Below are 17618 nucleotides of genomic sequence, written 5' to 3' on the forward strand. Positions count from 1 at the left end.
AGACTCAAAGCAAAAAGAGTGGCAATGCAAGCAAGATGGGAGAAGAGCTTTCGAGCAAAATGCATGGGCTGGACGCCTTCGTCTCCGCCGAGATGAAAGTAATGTGGCAGGAGAGAAACCTTTGAAACCAACGCGAACGCCTGGGACAATATGTGGTCAACGTAGGCCGATGTCATGTCCTTCCGTAGCTCATGCCATTTGAGTAGAGAGATATTAGAAGAGAAGCTAAAGAAAGCGACATAGGACCCTTCCTTTTCGTACTTGCATAGAAATAAACACGCATTGCAATAGAGAAAGCAAGTAAATCAGCAAAATCCTTTCCGATCCACGCAGACGATGCATCGAGAAAGATCCAGGGGATAGATGTAACAAAACAGGGGGGGAATCACGTCGAATAAAGTAGATAACAGCTCGTATAGATCCTGGTTACAGGCAGCAAACACGCATACAGTGTGGTATGCATTGCCTATTGAGTTAGGATAAACGAGCGAGATAAACAAGAAGAAAAGCAAGAAATCACGAGGGTATGAAGGTGTGAACGAAACGCAATGGCCGACAGAAACAAATACGCTCTCGAGCGCCTCGCACCGACCAGATAAGAATACAAGTTTGGCAATGACCTGAAATGCAATCCTCCCAATGACAAGAGATAACAAAAAAAAAGGAATGTAAGAGCGCCCAGGTTCCCATGCAACAGAAAGACGAAAAGCCAAGAAAAGGACTGGCAGAAAAAAAGATCAGGGGGGGAAAAACAGAAAAGCAAATCCGAAACAGTACTCCCGAGAGTTATGCAGCCGCCGAATGCTGATCTAGCTCACGAAACGAAGATCCCCAAATGCGCCAGATATCCCAGTTCGTTCAAACATGCCGGGCATTATCTTGATATAACGCTTGGATGGGCTTAGCGACCCATCATGTAGTCAGGGTAAAAGGAATTATAGCCGTTCAGGTTTGGTGCCGTGTTGTTGTTGTTGCCGCCAGAATTAGAAGGGGGCGGCGGCGACATCATCATTGAATTGGCTCCGTTTCGGATTCCCAGGCCCGAGTTGGGGTTGTATGAGGAATTTCCCATTAGTCCAGCATGCGGATTGATGGGGGTGTGCATGGATGTACCATTGCGCATCGGTGGCGCAGGCATGGACATGCCAAGTCCAGGAGGTGCTGCCAGTCCAGGAGGGGGGCCGTTGACAGCCGAGAACATATTGTTGTGCATTCCACTCAAGCTGCTGCCTCCAGGGACTGCGCCCTGTCCAGAGACCGAGTTGGATGAGTTCATGCTGCCAGGTTGACCAGAACGCACACCCAAGGGATTCTTTGAGAAGCTAAGACGGATGCCAGTCTTGACACTGTTCGACAGCTTGTAGCCGTACAGCTCATTGAGCGCTTTGCTAGCCATAGCGACCTCGTCGAACTCCACAAAGCACATGGGTCCGTTCTGCTTGTTTCGGAAACAGAGTCGCTTGTACCCGCGTTGTTTGGAGAAAAGGGCCTTGAGTTCTTCTTCCGAAGTGTCTGGTGGCAAGTTGCCCACGTACAGAGTGTTGCAAGGAGGATTTAGGTCATTCGGATTTGCAGCGGGAAGACTGTGGCGTGGTGTGTGCTGAGCATTGTATGGGAAGCCATGACCTTGGTTCGGGTATGCAGATGCGGCTGCTCCACTGCCCAAGCGTTGCGCGCCACCCCCAGGGTAGTTCTGCAAAGGTGGTGATGACATGTTGGTCGACAGGGACATATTGGCAAAACGGTTAGTCGGGATTTGAGGGTTGGTAGCCCGGCGCCCGGCGGAGGCATTGGTGGAATGGCCATTCTCTGCATAGCCCACCGGATCCTTGAGAAGCTCGCCTGTCTCCTCGTCCGGGTCTTCATCAATCATAGACTTCCCGGTTATGCGTGGGAGGTTATCGATGCCATTTCCGATCGGAGATTGTGGGGAGAAAAGGCTGTGCATACGCGAGCCTGATTCAGAGGTCGGAGGAAGTCCTTCGCCGATAGGCTGGTTCGGGTTGACGTTAGAAAGCCTCTCTAGGCTTTGGAAAGTGCCGTTGAAGCGCGACGATTGACGCGCAAGGGGGGCCGTTCGAGGCGCCCATTAGCGCACGGCTCGCAGTATGGTCGATGGTATTACGGCGGGTGTTCGACAAATTCGCTCCCATCGGGCCAAGGTACATCTCGACGACCATGTTTGCGTCGTTTTTGGAGTTCGGCTTGCCATCTAGAAGGGACCTGGCCTCTTCGGCGGCTGGTAAAGTAATGAATCGCGCGATCGCGGTCAAGAACCCGTCATCTTCCGGCAGGTCCAAGGTCACAAAGTCCGCGTCCACAAAGTCTTTGGCGAAAAGTAGCATACTGCGTAGGGCTTCGCGGCTCGTATTTCGCGGCAGTTTGCGCATGAGAATCGCGCCTCCATTTCCGCGATTCAGGCCATTCAGGCCCTGGAGGTTGCGATCGTTATCCAAGCGCATGTTGTTATCGAATGAAGCTGTTGTACCGATAGGGGAGAAAGGGTATGAGAAAGAAGGGTTCATAGATGAAGGCGCTTGCGACGCATTTGGACTATACACGTCGGTCGACATCGCATGCTGAGCCGTCAAAGGCGCTTGCGAAGAAGGGAGTGACTGCTGTGGGGGCGAACCAGATGACACGGACTCTGTGAGCTGTGTAGTTCCAAAAGAGCCGGGACTCGTACGAGTGGACTGGCTAGAGCTGCCGCTCATCCCTCCACGAAATTTGAATTTTTTTTTGAATTTTTTTTCCTCGCCTTTCGGATAGGTTCGCGATCACACAGGGGATGATAGTCCAGGTACGAAAAAAAGGAGTCGCGGGATTTGAAAAGTCGAAGTTCGGCGCACTGATTGGTAATGCGACAGGAGATCGTACACCAAACGCGATGCAACGATAGAAATGAAGGAAGACGAAGGCGATGGCGATCAGCGATTCGGTCGAAAGTCGAGTTCACTTGGATGTCTCATCGGATTTGCGACGGTTGGACTATAGGCGCTTTGAAAACGATTGAGATAAAGATGGAAACAAGAATGGTATGCAAAAGGGAAGGGAAAAAAGGGTTCGAAAGGAGGGGAGAGAAGGAGAGCAGGGGAGAGAGGGGGAGGAAGAAAAGAGTCCGGAACGGTCGAGTGCCAGTCCACAAAGTGCCAGATCCATGGATTTGCCCTTCACGACGCGACTCAATGGAGAACCGGTACGTGACAGTGGGTGTACATGGGGTTGTATGTAGATCCTCCTATTAATGGATGTACTCCAAAAGTATATGACAATACATGGTTACAATTTTACACAGGTTTACAATAGTCTTACACCGTGGCCTGGGAAACTGACCGCATGCAGAGAGTTACCCAGTGCGTGCCCCGAGGTGAATGTGGAATGTCCCCGGGACTTTTTTTTCTTTCCCTTTCTTTTCCTTTTTTCTCCTTTTGTATAACGGAAGTACATAGAGATCGACGGGGTGGATCATGAATGTGTCTCTTCCAGAAAAGCACCGGCCATGCAAGTGTGTCTATGCGGCTTGCCGTACCCCCCGGCTCTGCACGAGATTGGGGCTCTATGAAGTGAAACATATACACAGGGATGTTTTTCTATGGACTCGAATAGCCCTAGAGGTAATCCCTATTAAAATGGGTTATATATAATACCTTTAGGTTGTCACTTTATTGGAACTTTGACTACATTTACTACCGTTAAATCAGCCCAGATCGTAAGAGTCAAAACGGCTTGATATCTTGATATACTCATATACTTCATGGGATTTTTCCAAGTTCTATGCCTATATTTATATATATATATATATAGTGCGTACTTTTTGCTTTATAACTTACAAGGTCATCACACATACGAAATCCCAAAACTCAAAAACCGGCGATCTTCCATGGCGACCAATTGCCATAGGCCCAACCCCAGCAACACATGGGATTGGCTGTTACGGGGAAATGACTTGGGCTTATCGAGGGGGCGATGGTCGATATGGTTGGGCCGTGGAGAGAAGCTACTACTTAGGGGGCTTTATTAGCACTACTTCTTCAGAAAGTGTGCCTGAACTGGTCATAGGCGCGTCAAATGTTTTGACTTTTGAAGTTTGTTAAGTTTCCAATAACATTTGACGCATTACTGTAGTTTACTTTGTAGTGGCATATACCTCATGACTATATATTTAATAGGCCTATGACTTTATGGAGTACGTTTGTAACACATAGCTCGCTACGGAATATGTGCCTAGGCAGGTGTTTTTCATACAAATTCAAGTATCGCGGTTCATCTACCGCATAGAGTCAGAGTCAGGCTGCCACATAATATACAGAAGTTCCCACAAGGCAACTCAATAACGCCAAAAATGCCAGCAAAATCAATAGGGAAAAAAAAAAGAAACACAGCGCGACATTCAACCCGTCATTGATGGTGCCATGCCTTGACCTTTCCAAGGTTCTCGGATGTTGTCCGGCCGAATACACAAAGAATGTCGGAGAGGAGAACCTTGGAAAGCCATGTAGAGGTCAAGCATACCAAAGCCACACTCGTTTGAGTCAAGTAGTCACCTGGGCAGACAAACAGAAAATCAAGCTTTGTCAAAAGTAGTAGGTTTGGGCGCAACAAGGCCAGCCTAGAGAAAAGTTCAGGAGTTAGCAAAAGCTGTATAACAACGTAATCCCCTTCCACATGGATGATCTACTGAAAACGCAGACCCGACAATAGCCATCCATCTCCTTTGGATCCTCTGATTCCCCAAACTCTCACGAACACAGAAAAAAAGGGTCCGGCTTACCATGCTCATGAGCTTCCAGACGGGATCACTAGGCTGCGCACCAACACCGAGCCAGTACTTTGCGCGTGATCGGTCGAGGGCAATCTCCTTATATGGGCGGGCTTCGGCATTCTCATCGTACAAGTTCGTGGGACGTTTCGGGATGGGGTTGTAGGTGCCGATGACCTCGAGAGGCTTAGCGCCACGGGCGGAACTGAAGATAATAGGGTCAATTTCAATTCTTCTTGAATATATAGTGCAAAATGAACTGAAACACTGCCTAGCCTGGCAATATTGGTGTTTGGCGATGGAGGCCGGGCAGATCGGGTGTATCCATTCAGAGGGAAAAACCACATACCGGGCTTGCGCAACGACGATGTTGAAAAAGGGGTTGTGCTTGTTGCCAAAGCGCGCGAGTCGAATTCGGAGAACCATTTTGACGGATGTGTAATGCTTTTTCAATTGGAGAGAGCGTAATACTGTCCTTCTGATGATCCATCTGCCCTCCGCAAAAGTTCTAGGTGCGGAAGAACTATTGATCCAGTATATCTAAATATGGACTAGCGCATATATGATGTAATGGTGTGAGGACAGTAGATCTACTTCCGGAGCTGGCTGTCACTTTGATTTGCACAGTTGCTGTCCATTTACTCAATTAGCCAAAAGACTAGCTCTCGCATTAACCTACTTATATGATCCGTTCTGCATTTACCCGTCTTGGTCTATCCCACTCCATTCGTCGCTACAGTAAGCCAGCAATAATGTCGTTGAAGGTATAGTTCTCTGATATTAGCTTTAGTAATATATAAACTGACAACCATCCTAGGCAATCTCGGCCAAAGATGCCGCATCGCTTGATAAAGACCTTATGGAGACCGGTGGCTGGTCTCTAGACCAGTTGATGGAACTAGCGGGCCTTTCCGTCGCGCAAGCCGGTAAGCTCCATTGACCTTGGAACATGCACTCTGGCTATACTGATCCAATGAGCGATCAGTTTGGAAAGTTCATCCGCTAAGCGCAGGCAAGAATATCCTGGTTGTCTGTGGACCAGGCAATAATGGTGAGAATCAACTCGAATCTTACAATTCCGGGCAACAATAAACTAATAAATCCTCAGGAGGAGATGGCCTCGTAGCCGCTCGACACCTAGCTCACTTCGGCTACACACCATCGGTGTACTACCCAAAGCAGGGAAAAAACGAACTCTACCAAGTACGCAACTCCAAGTGCCAGAAGAACCCTAAAAGCAAGAAGCAAAGAGTGGAAATCTAACCCCATCCAGCGTCTCAAAACCCAGCTCCAAAACCTCTCTGTCCCCTTCATAGACGACTTCCAATCAACCCTAAAGACAACAGACTTCCTCGTTGACGCCATCTTCGGCTTCTCCTTTGGCGGTCCATTGCGCGATCCCTTTGGCGAAATCGTCTCGCAAATCGAATCCTCCAACGTCCAGGTGCTGAGTGTCGATGCGCCTAGCTCGTGGGATATCCAGAGCGGACCACCGAAGGAAGGTCACGGTGCGAGATTCATGCCGCATGCACTGATTAGTCTAACTGCGCCTAAGCCGTGTGTGGCGTTCTATCGGGGAAGACATTTTATCGGTGGTAGGTTTTTGACGAAGGGCATTGCTGATAAGTATGGGCTTGATTTGCCCAAATATCAGGGCGTTGATCAAGTTCTGGAGATTGGGGTTGATGCGGAGGGAAAATTGTAAGGGAGCAAGTAGATGGATGGTTTAGAATGCTACTTGACTAATGGATCAGAGAATATTTACGATTTATTTCGTACGGGGTGGGAGAGAAGGTAACAATTGATAGTCTTTGTATGGGAATCGCGTTGTCGTCGTTAGAAAGTAATGCATCTCTGATCTATGCATACCGAATAAAAGAATAGTGTCTAGCCTCAGAGAGCCTCCTTGATCTCGCTAATAATGCCCTTGATGCGAGGCTCCTTCCCAGGACCAGAGGCAGAGGCTCTCGCGAGAACACCGTTAATCTCGTAGACCTCCTTAGCAGCACTCTTGACCTCCTCCCCAAGCGCTGTCACTAGTGTGCCGAGCGCAACTAGTGCTCGGTAAACCGCCTCCGAGTCCTTCTCCCCAGCGATGATCCGAGTTAGTTCATCCAGGAGGACCAGACCCCATTCTGCGGATTCTGGAGATTGGTTCCTACTCTCGGAGGTAAGATAAACCGCGAAGTTGATGTACAGTGTCGTGATGGCGATTGTAAGGTTGCGGTTTGGTGACTCTCCGCTGCTAGCCAAGGCAGATTTCACTCCTGCCAGGATCTGATCAAATGAGCTCATGGCCAGGTCGCGGCCGGCGGCCGTCTCGAATAGGTTAGCAAATGTTCGCATTGCGAGCATCGCATTGTTGACGTTAAGAGGAGATTCAAAAACACCACTGGATATCACACTCGAGAGGACATTTTCATCTTTGTACTCGGCAGATGCTGTAAATGGCACAGCGGCCGCTAGTAGACGGAGGATATCTAGGCCAGGGAGTCGGTTGGCGGCAGGCCAGGTTGTGACAATCTTCAGAATCAATGGCACTCCGGACTCAACCACGGGGGAAACTTGAAGCTGCTGGGAGGATTCGAGCTGACCACACAAGGCGACAACCGTTTCCACTTCTGAAGGGCTCAAAGCCACGTCCTTTGCTCCATCAGACACAAGTTTCGCATTCAATTCCTGGAGCTTCTTCGTGATAACTTTCAGGTTTGCTGAGCGGATGGAGAGATAGATCTTCTGAGGGAGCACCTTGGGGCGTGGCTCGGGAACAGGTGGTGGTTGAGAATCTTCAGGCGCCGCGGCATCTCCAGGACGGTAACGTCGGTCTGAGCCCCAAGGATCAGCACCTTCGGGTTCCTGAGACTGTCCAATTATGGCACCTTGAGTATTCTGAGTGATAAAGTTGGCAACCTGGTCCAGATAGGTCATAGGGAGTTCATTATCTCCAATAAACTTAGTGGCAGCCTCATATGGATTCTGCGAGGCGTTGTATGGTAGTTTCAGTGGGGGCTTGCCATCCTCTATGTCAACATCGAAGACGTAATCGTAATCCTGACCATGGTATTCGGTCTTCCGACCACTGCTTCCAGCCGAGTCCACTACCATACCGATAGCAATCCATTCCTGTGTTGCCGATGACCAGGTGTGGGCACTCACGGTACCACCAGGCTCTCGGATCATCTGAACCTGACCTTCCTTGGTTCCGGACTTTTGTTTGAGAAATTCCGGACCAGGTAGCTCCTCTTTATTAATCTTACCAACTTGCTGCTCTGGAATAGCTGACTCCTTGACGGCCTGATCAAACTGCTGTATGGCCTCCGGGGCTGCATGACGACCAGGGCTTCTGCTGAAAACACGAGTAATGCGGTCACTAGCACCGGTGACGATATCACCGGTCTCACTGCAAGCTGCGACACTCCATACTGAGATTGCGGGATGGGTGATTGTCTGCACACATTGGGTCCCGTTCCAAATCTTTACGGTACGATCTTCACTAGAGCTCACCAGCTCGCCAGATGGGAGCGTAGCAAGGGAATAGATGAAACTTTCATGGCCATGGAGAGAGGCAACGAGTTGGCCTTGCAGTGTGTAAAGACGAATAATTCCGTCATTGCTAGCTGAGGCAAAGTTGGCTCCTGTAGAGTTCGAAGCAGGAAGCTTGCACAAGGCGCGGACGACGTCGTTTGAGTTCTGTACACTTCCGAGTAGGGTTCCCGAGGTATTGAACATCCGAATCATTTTGTCAGCACAGCCTGCGGTAATATTAGCATATAGGAATTATTAGGACCACATGAAGCTAGCATACCCGTGATGATTGTGTTCTCGTCATAGGCCAGCACGGCCCAGACGCTTGCCTCATGTCCCTCCAGTACAACATCACACTCCCACTTCCCAACTCTCCATAGGCGAGCGGTGGAATCCCAGCTACCACTGACAACCCATTTACTATCCGGAGAGACATCTAGAGCGCAAACATTGTGCCCATGACCTAAAAGCATAGCGTCCGCATTATCCTCTGCACCTTTACCAGGCTGTCTAGCTTCGATTATTGCGTCTTGTCCAGCCGAAAGGACAAGGCCCTCTGGAAACTCGGATGTGGGAGGGATGTAGGCTAAACTATTGATGAAGGCACCGCCATGTGCAGCGATGGTATAGTCATATGCGGGAGGTGGGGTGGAGACAAGCTTCCAGAGCCGAACCGTTGCATCACGAGAGGCGGAAAGGACGACATTTGGATTCGGGAAGACCACGGCGCGAACCTAGATCGGAAGTCAAAATAGTGTGAGTAGTCTGCGTGGTTTGGATGCGTAGTCAATGGCGTCTGTATAGACGCCGGGACCAGGAGCCTTACATCATCGCCATGGCCCTCCAAAGTTGCGGAGAGCTTGAAGTCAGGCATACATAAAACTTTGAAGGAAGAAAGAGTGAAGATAGAAGAATCCGAAGAAGAAGTAATTTAAGGGTATCACCGCAAAATCAATGATCAATCAAGCTCCCCTGGATGTTGTTGTCCTTTAGTCGTTCCGGGGGATCGCCCCGCCGAAGCATCAATGGTTATATCACGTGGGCGGTAACGCCATTTGGGGAACCTGCTAGAACACGCCGAGGTCTTATCAAATGCCAAGGTACAGTTCCAAGGGATTTAAATCGACTTTCTGTTACATTCAGGTGGTTTCATAAAGAAATTTATTTGCCATACAAAGTCCTGGCGAATTCGTAGTCTAGTAGACAGTTATCTCGTGCTTGGGGTGTATCACAGCCCAAGGGATTGCGCTGTAGCAAGGAGGTATCTGCTCTCGAGGTCTATCAGAGCAATTGGTCCAGACCAAGAGGGGCCGACCATCCTAAGGAGATCAAGTATTACAAATCAATCCATATCAAGTCTTCTGAGATTCACAAACCTGATCACAAAATAATTACAAAGGATAAGTGAGAAGTCGAAGTCACTGTCTGGCTCTATATAGATCAACATATCGGATTGTTTGTTGGTCTTTTCTCTTCCGGTCGATTGATACGTTCCCCACAGCATCGCATTTTTCATAAATATATAGAGAGAGAGAGCATGTGTCTTCCCGAATACCTCTGCAAATATAGGGAGTGAGGGATAAAAGAGAAGGGAGAGAGAGAAGAGGGGGGGGGGTTTATATACTCGCTGGTGGAGATATCGCGCCTTCCTTTTTAAAAATTGGGAGGGGGAAAGGGGTTTCAAATAGAAAAGAGCGTCCAAGGTTTAGTCCATCCTATTTAATTGGGCATTGGGCGAGAGAAAGACTGATCCTATAGGCAATCCTACGAAGAAGATCTCGCCTGCCTTTAACTGTCAGTTTGGTATTATAAAGATGCTCTTTGGCTTATAAGTTCCAGGGACATCAACTGAAGGGGTTGGCTATAATAATCAGCGGATAATTTCCCCCATATGGTTGGATTGAGTCATATCGTTGGCTCTGTTGGGTTGGCCATGATGATGACAGCAACTTGGAATGCGATGTCGACGGGTACAATGTACGATGATGTACTTTGGACAAAATACTTGATGATCATTGCGTGGTTGGAGGGAAGGGAAAAGTGGGACCGAGTGGAGACCTTGGCAACCACAATCAGCCACGTGATCAACTGCTTCCTAGGTAGGACTAGTACCCTACATACCACATACGTGTACGGAGTACAGAGTAGTACTAATTGTCCTATACGTCAAAGTACATGCAAGAATGCAGTTGACCAATTGGTGTATACTAGCATTCTTGAAACTGTAGGACCTGGAAAATCTGAATATCTAGATGATATTAGATACGTTACATTTGATATCTTTTCTAGCGTCTTTTCTAATATGTTCTTCTACATCGTTTTCAATATGATTTGAGATCTTTTTTTTATATGTATATTGCTGGATATGTAACGTTATTATATCTCTTTTCAGATATATATTCTTTTCAGATGTATATCAATGTCTGTTTAGAATAATTTGCCGCAAGCGGTAGCTGCAATATACATAACCACATGTGATAAGCCTCACGTGCTCCAACTATACCCAAATCAGACTAGCGCATGACTTACCTAATAAGTGATCGGCTCCAGGGCTGCCCGTTATTGTTTGAAATTGAAATTCAATATCCCATCTACGCACCGAAGGAGTTTCGTATTTCCAGAGGCCTTCTCTCCTTTTGAGGTGTCTGGTTGGGAAAATCCCTGTTCAATCTACTTGCTTCGATCCTTTGTTCTCGGCTCTTCTTCGATCCCCACATTTCTGTTTGATGACTTGACGACCCTGACGAATCTCTTATGTACCTTCCTTAGACATATTGAACTTTCCCTCGGTCTAGTTCCTGGATTTATATCTTGATATCGAATCGTGATCTCTCGGTTGGGCACATAGCACTTCGCTGATCTGATTGGTTCTCTAATACCTAACATCAAAACCACCGAAACCTCGGGAACTTCCTTCAACAACGACAAAATGAACACCGGTGAGTGATCTGTGTAGATGGGAACCGAAAACTACTATCTTGGTATATTTACTCATATGACTTCAACAGATATCCCCAAGGTAGTCCCTCTGACTTGCCATGGACATTCTCGTCCGGTGACGCATCTGAGCTTCTCTTCCACTGTTGAAGACGAGCAATATTACTTCATCTCTTCATGCAAAGGTAAGAAAGATCCATAATTCTCAAAAGTGACCGTATAATCACTAACCAACCAAAGATAATAATCCAATGCTCCGCGATGGCATCACGGGAGACTGGTATGGCAAATGAAATTAAGCCCAAAAACCGCCCACTAACATCAAACTCTAGGATTGGAACATTCCTCGGTCACAAAGGTGCCGTGTGGCAAGCAAGGCTCTCTGCCGATGCCGCAATCTCAGCAACGGCAGCAGCCGATTTCTCAGCGTAAACAACCCCCCCAAACCATCTCCCACAATGATATACTAATCTGAAACCCGAAAACAGCAAGGTCTGGGACACCTACACAGGTGAATGCCTGCACACACTGCAGCATGCACACATTGTACGGGCAGTAGCATTCCCAATCCAAGCGAACCCCCAAGTGCTCGCGACAGGCGGCGCAGAGAAGAAGCTACGAATCTTCGATCTAACGCGGGGCGGCAATTCCAGCACGGGGTCAACGCCGCCTCTCCCATCCTCAGCCAGTCCAGCCACTGAGAACGGGGTGGCGAGCTACGAGATTGGCGCGGGCGTGCACGGTGGCACGATCAAGTCTATCGTCTGGAACCAGGACTACAATGTCGTCACGACGGCAGCTGAGGATCGCAAGATCCGCTGGTGGGATCTGCGGTCGCGCCACCCGATCGTTGAACATAGTGTTGAAGGTACGATTGGCTCTTGTGAGCTGAATAGTTTGGCGACGAGACCTAATGATGCGGGGATTTTGACTGTCGCTGCGGGGAAGAGTGTTTATCTCTTTGATGGCGTGCAGCCTGGTCGCTTGCTTAAAAAGGTTGATTATGACTATGATGTTGCTAGTGCTGCGGTGAATAGTGAGTCTGGTCGTCTGGTTACGGGCAGTGCGAATGATACCTGGGCAAGAGTTTACGACTTGAACACGGACGAGGAGCTGGGTATGTTTTCTCTACTTCCAGTCTTGTGTTTTTTTGACGTTCAAGTCGAGCTAACTTGCTTCCGCAGAGGTTCAAAAAGGTCACCATGGCCCGATTTGGTCCATCAGCTTCTCACCCGATGGCAAGCTCTACGGGACTGGTAGCGAGGACGGTACTATCAAGTTGTGGAAAGCATGCCGCGAGCCCTATGGGTTGTGGAGGTGAAATTGACACTCATAATTGCTACAGTGTACAGAAGAAATCAAGGAGGAATCTCATATCTTCCATTTTCATTTGTGGCCCTTGTTCTATTTATAAGTGGTGGTGGCTTTTATTGAGTTTATGCTCTACCTACATCTATCTTGCCGTCATCTATTTATTGATTGTAAGCAGCCTCTCATTCTTTGTATGTAGGCTTGATGGCATATGCGCATCTGTTTTTTTACCTCCGACCAGACGATATAAAGACATGAAAAAAGACGCCGAACAATGCAATAAAAAACAAGAGACTTTATGATGAGTACCCATTTCGCCGGTGCGTGAATATGCAGCGAGAGTAAGGGCAAGGATAAGAGCCCAGCGAGGACAAAGAGGAACCGAACCGAAGTAGTAAAAAGTCGGATGTGCGATATGAACCGAGTTACAATTTGTTGGTTGAGGTAAAGTACAGAGTTTCAGCACTTCGACTGAAAAGCCTCAGCGATGAAAAGAGAGAAGAGTAGAAAAAGGCCGAAGTGATCTTAATTCATAGAAAAGACCAAAAGCAATGTGCCACGGAGGCCAAGAAGACCTGAAATGCGAAAGACAAGCGAGTTTCGCAAAGCTTGAGTGACCATGAAGTATTTACTCAATCATATCGATATCGTCGTCCGCAGCGGGTGCGCTGGGAGCCGGAGCAGTCTGCTGAGGGGCGCCCGCAGCGGGTGCAGCCGTTTCACCACCGCCATTGTTCGCACCACCCCAGTAATCTTCCATCTCCTGGTCCAACTCCTCCTGGGTCTTGCGCGGACGAGCATTGGATCGGCGGTTGGATCCATCAGTCTGTTGGGAGCGGTTGTCGCGTCCACCACGTCTGCCCCCACCACGGCGGTTAGGAGAGCGCTGGTTGGAGCGTTGTCCGGGGACGTAACGGTCAATGTTGTCTGGAGCGGGCTTCGTGACGTCGCTGCGATGAGCACGGCCTCCACCGCCACGGCGGCGTCTGCCATCTGCCTTATCCTCGGGGCTCATGCTGCGGTCGTCGCGGGGGCGCTCGACGCGGTCCATCAGGCTGGATCTAGGGCGCTGTGCGGAATCAAGGGGGTTACGTTCGCGGCGGCCAGGCACGAGAGAAAGACGGATGGGCTGGCCCTTGGCGTTGGCTCCGTCATACTCCTGAATAGAGGTGTGTGCATCCTTCAAGCGAGCGTATGTGATGTAAGCAACTCCCTCGGAGCGTCCAGCGCGGTCGTAAGAGACAGTAAGTTCAGAAACAGGTCCAATTCGGCCGAAGAGATCCTGTTCAGCGAAGAGGCTTGTTAGGGGTCGTGTGAGGGGTGAGTATGGACTGCGTGAAACTTACCTCGAGATCCGATTCAGTGATGTCGTAGTGGAGATTATCCACGCGAACCTTGGTCAGTGTGCTAGAGCTAATAATCTAATCAGCGCTCTGATCAGGCAAGCTACTAAGTCAAGGCTCATTTCATGAGAGACTTCATACCGATCGGAATCATGTCCATCGCGGCCTCTGCGGCCTCCACGGGACGGGCGGGCTGAAGAGCAATACTGTTAGAGATGGCCCGACAAAGCACGGGAAAGCCACGTACATCGATCCTCGTCAAACTTGTCGTGCACCCAATCGCTAGAAAAAAAAACCCGTCAGCATCATCTACACTGTAGTAGCTAGCGAGGAATAATTACAGGTTGAGATCAACACGGTCTGAAGTGTATGGCTGTTGTTATCAAATAGACTTAGCGTTAGCTCCAAGTCAGATGAGGTATCGTGCAAAGTTCTTTTCCATGTCTTTGCCGTGGCCTGTTCGTTGGCGAGTCTCCGACGATCCAGAGGACTAGCTACGATTGTCACGGAGCAAGGAGAGAATTCGCAGAGGAGGAAGAGGAGGGCGGACCTAGGTGTTGAGTGAGACATTAGCTTTACTGCCATGTAAATATAACTCCAGAATGGAGCCTTAGTTTCAAGTTAAGTTGTACCTTTCTGACGCCATCGCGCTCGTGGCGACGGCCGGAGTTGTTGTGACGACGAGGACCACCACCACCTGAGGGGCGACTGGGGTTCCGCTGCAATTGAGTGAGTCAGTTGTATATTTGAGTGGTTTCATTGCTCGCTAGAGCCTTACCGTGTCTTCAGCGATGATCTCGTCCAAGCTGCGATCCATCTTGGAGTGTATGGCTGAGGATACGATTGAGGAAAGAGATAAAACGTGTAAGAGAGAGACCGCAGTCAGGAAACTTAATTATAACCAATGGTTAAATAAAAAATGAAAAAAGATTGGAAGAAGTACGATGTGTCAAGGAATACAATGAGTCGCAGGATCATCTTCATCAGCTCCCATGCGGATCTGGGGACCGTCACATGACATGGATTGTATCCATGGATAAATGCAGCAATGATTAACCATGTTCACCGGACATCTACAGATATACAAAATAGCTTCAAGTGTTCCATTACCGTAACAAGGATTTTTTATTTTAGGGCATAGTTATGTGTGTTAGCTATCGTCCGACTCTTTAATAGTTGGAAATGTTCACATGGTATCCTGATTATTACAAACAGAAAAGCATACACAGAATATGTGTTAAAGAGGAACCACCACCGAACCCCAGGATGCAAGATGAACCAGGAAAAAAAAAACCAAGGAGAGATCCGGGTTTGAAAAAACATGAGAATCCCCCATGAAAACACCAGAAACACAGCAACACCAAGTTAGTGCAAATCCCCCAAAACCACCAGTAATGCTGCGCAAATATCAACCTCCATGATACCCTTTATTGCTCGCTCCCATTATTCTTGTTGACTTCTCGCATTTTCTCCATGAAGCTAATGTAATCATACTTGGCCAAATCCCGGTCCTCGAGTAGATCGGGGCCATCATGTGTGGGCATTGTCTTCACTAAATGCTCAATAACTTCGTCTGGTATGAGAGAGTGTCGGAGATCCAGTTCTGTGACATAGGGCTGCAGGTGAAGTCAGGATAAATTTGTCAGAGATTAAAGAAATGCTTCACATACCTTGCCATCGGCAACTTCCTTGAAACTTTGGAAAACCTGTTCAGCAGTATTTTGATCTTCTGTCACGCTGACCATAAACCGAATAAACTGCTCGAAGCTGACTCCAGCATTCAGCGACAGTCGATTGACTCCACATACCTCCACATAAACCTGGTGCATCTCGTCCTCGTCGTAGACCAATCCCAGACTGGCCAGTGCTGCAGAGAACTCGAGCTCTTGAAGGGTGTTGGAAGAGTCGCGATCGAAATGGCGGAACACCGACTCAAACTCTTCTAATTGGATAGGAGTCAGGTTGGTCATGTTGCGAGCAACCATCTGGTTGTCGAGGAAAGCCAACTTCTTTGAAATGCTGGATTTGACGAGACTCAGCTCATACGCAAGCTCGTCCAAGGTGTACGTGGTGAAGTCGTTTTCTTCAATATTGGCCTCCACGCACTGTTGGTCCAATTCTGCGATACCATCGAGAAAGGCATCGAGGGGCGGCAAGTTACCGTTTAACTTTTTAACATGGTCAAGCTGGTCTTCAACATCACCATCCAGTCCGGAGATCGCCAGTGACAATGTTTTCAAGGTTAATGCGAAGTCATTCGCCTTATCAGCAAAGGAACGGCGTAGCTTGTTTTTGATGTCACGGATTGTTTCGTTTATAAGTTGACTACGTTCATGCTCGTCCCGGGTAAGGATCTCCCACTCTTTGTCGCAGTTTTCTGGACTCAGTTCTTGCGGGGGATCGTAAGGACGCAGTCGATATGTTCCCAACTTGGTTTTGATATTGCCCAGCAAAGCAGCTAGGTCAGATTTCTCGGCCACCCATTGCCGTTTCTCGGTCCGCTTGTAGAGCGAGAACTGATATGATTGCTCTTTGGCATCTTTGTATGTCCCCTCGAATGAGGAGGTCTTCCAGTGCTCGCGCTGGCCACGGATTAGTCGCAACAATTCCTTTACTCGGCGTTCATATGAGTTCTGCATATCCCATGCGCCGTGCATGTTGTTGACAAACTTCTCCACTCGTCGCCCAGCGTTCTCCACTCTTTCCAGTTGCGAGAAGGCGTGGAACCAGTAGGCGATGTAGGTCATGAGGGAGCGTTCGTCGGGTCTGGGTACGTCGCATACATCGTCCACATCAAGCAAGTCAGGGATGCCGATTTCGTTGGATGCGATCTCGAAGGCCAGCTTCATATTTCCACGGTGATCACTCTTATCTAACGAGTCGTAGTCAATCAAGTCCGGTCGGTGGATATCGAGAAGTGCACAGAAGGCCAAGCCATTGTTCCAGCTGGATGAGAAGTCCCGGACCTCCACGTCGTCGTAGCATGCCGTCTTTCGTTGACACCAGAGTAGCAATCCTTCCTTGGCAGTCATGCCCTCCTCGTTGATGTCACTAATGGTAAATCGCAGAATCAGGGTCCAGATTAAACCCAAAATGATCTTTTGATTTCCATCCACAATATCCTCGGCTCCAATATTTGTCATCTGGATTCTCCTCCCCTTGATGAAATCAAGACTTTTGTTCACATTTTCAAAGCGCTGTACGCGCAGTTTGGGTTTCGAGGCATATCGACCGAGGGACTCTCCTCCAAGGATTTCGAGGAGGTGAATAAGAATGACCTAACACGCGATCAGCAACCTTGGGACTTGAAATTAAAGAGCGGGGCAGAGGTGGGACATACGCCGTCGGAGAGGTCAGTGACCAAGTCCTCGATGGACAGGCTCCGTGCCTTCAGCTTGTCATTCAGCCTAACATTGCTGGTCAACTGGGGTTCACACGGGGATAAAATGGAGTAAGTAGTGGATGTACCATTTGGTGAAGGTCTTTTGCTGAACGTTAATCCACTGCTTCTCAACCGTCAACATCTTCGATCACGGCGGAGACATCCAGGGCCGATTGGCAATGATAGGGTCGAGAGGTGACAGCGAACAGGGTTTAGGAGTAAGAAGAAAAAGACTAGGGCAATCAGAGAGGCTTAAAGTCTTGGTTTCCGATTTGGACTGAAGATCAGACAATGGAGCACAAAGGGGGGGGGGGAATAATGTCGAGGGGTGGGGGTCTGTTTCTCCCGCAAGTCGGAGTTG

The 17618-nt window shown here is 48.7% G+C and overlaps 7 protein-coding genes across 7 annotated transcripts; 2 read left to right on the forward strand and 5 right to left on the reverse strand.

Moving 5' to 3' along the window:
- Positions 1-901: 901 nt before the first annotated feature.
- Positions 902-2714, reverse strand: N7479_005689 (uncharacterized protein; the record flags this gene model as incomplete). The annotated part of the gene is made up of 2 exons (XM_057253385.1): positions 902-1993; positions 2055-2714. 2 exons carry the CDS (start codon positions 2712-2714, stop codon positions 902-904), a joined length of 1752 nt encoding a protein of 583 aa, XP_057107247.1.
- A 1850-nt stretch (positions 2715-4564) lies between these two features.
- On the reverse strand, positions 4565-5185 carry N7479_005690 (mitochondrial 37S ribosomal protein bS16m; the record flags this gene model as incomplete). The annotated part of the gene is made up of 3 exons (XM_057253386.1): positions 4565-4609; positions 4772-4964; positions 5109-5185. The coding sequence occupies 3 exons, from the start codon at positions 5183-5185 to the stop codon at positions 4565-4567; spliced, it is 315 nt and encodes a 104-aa protein (XP_057107248.1).
- A 257-nt stretch (positions 5186-5442) lies between these two features.
- On the forward strand, positions 5443-6464 carry N7479_005691 (NADHX epimerase; the record flags this gene model as incomplete). The annotated part of the gene is made up of 5 exons (XM_057253387.1): positions 5443-5523; positions 5577-5685; positions 5745-5810; positions 5868-5962; positions 6033-6464. The coding sequence occupies 5 exons, from the start codon at positions 5443-5445 to the stop codon at positions 6462-6464; spliced, it is 783 nt and encodes a 260-aa protein (XP_057107249.1).
- Positions 6465-6652: 188 nt separating this feature from the next.
- Positions 6653-9158, reverse strand: N7479_005692 (WD repeat PLAP family protein; the record flags this gene model as incomplete). Its single annotated transcript, XM_057253388.1, has 3 exons — positions 6653-8511; positions 8565-9018; positions 9111-9158. 3 exons carry the CDS (start codon positions 9156-9158, stop codon positions 6653-6655), a joined length of 2361 nt encoding a protein of 786 aa, XP_057107250.1.
- A 2055-nt stretch (positions 9159-11213) lies between these two features.
- On the forward strand, positions 11214-12542 carry N7479_005693 (WD40 repeat domain-containing protein; the record flags this gene model as incomplete). The annotated part of the gene is made up of 6 exons (XM_057253389.1): positions 11214-11223; positions 11293-11406; positions 11462-11501; positions 11554-11649; positions 11710-12338; positions 12406-12542. The coding sequence occupies 6 exons, from the start codon at positions 11214-11216 to the stop codon at positions 12540-12542; spliced, it is 1026 nt and encodes a 341-aa protein (XP_057107251.1).
- A 618-nt stretch (positions 12543-13160) lies between these two features.
- On the reverse strand, positions 13161-14692 carry N7479_005694 (putative RNA binding protein; the record flags this gene model as incomplete). The annotated part of the gene is made up of 7 exons (XM_057253390.1): positions 13161-13814; positions 13879-13945; positions 14017-14068; positions 14123-14157; positions 14217-14248; positions 14508-14594; positions 14654-14692. The coding sequence occupies 7 exons, from the start codon at positions 14690-14692 to the stop codon at positions 13161-13163; spliced, it is 966 nt and encodes a 321-aa protein (XP_057107252.1).
- A 610-nt stretch (positions 14693-15302) lies between these two features.
- Positions 15303-17399, reverse strand: N7479_005695 (alpha-actinin, sarcomeric (f-actin cross linking protein); the record flags this gene model as incomplete). Its single annotated transcript, XM_057253391.1, has 4 exons — positions 15303-15491; positions 15546-17153; positions 17216-17282; positions 17344-17399. The coding sequence occupies 4 exons, from the start codon at positions 17397-17399 to the stop codon at positions 15303-15305; spliced, it is 1920 nt and encodes a 639-aa protein (XP_057107253.1).
- Between the last annotated feature and the right edge of the window lie 219 nt (positions 17400-17618).

The sequence above is a fragment of the Penicillium vulpinum genome (assembly GCF_028829585.1).
Source record: "Penicillium vulpinum strain IBT 29486 chromosome Unknown utg000003l_segment0_segment0, whole genome shotgun sequence".
In the NCBI taxonomy this organism is placed as follows: domain Eukaryota; kingdom Fungi; phylum Ascomycota; class Eurotiomycetes; order Eurotiales; family Aspergillaceae; genus Penicillium; species Penicillium vulpinum.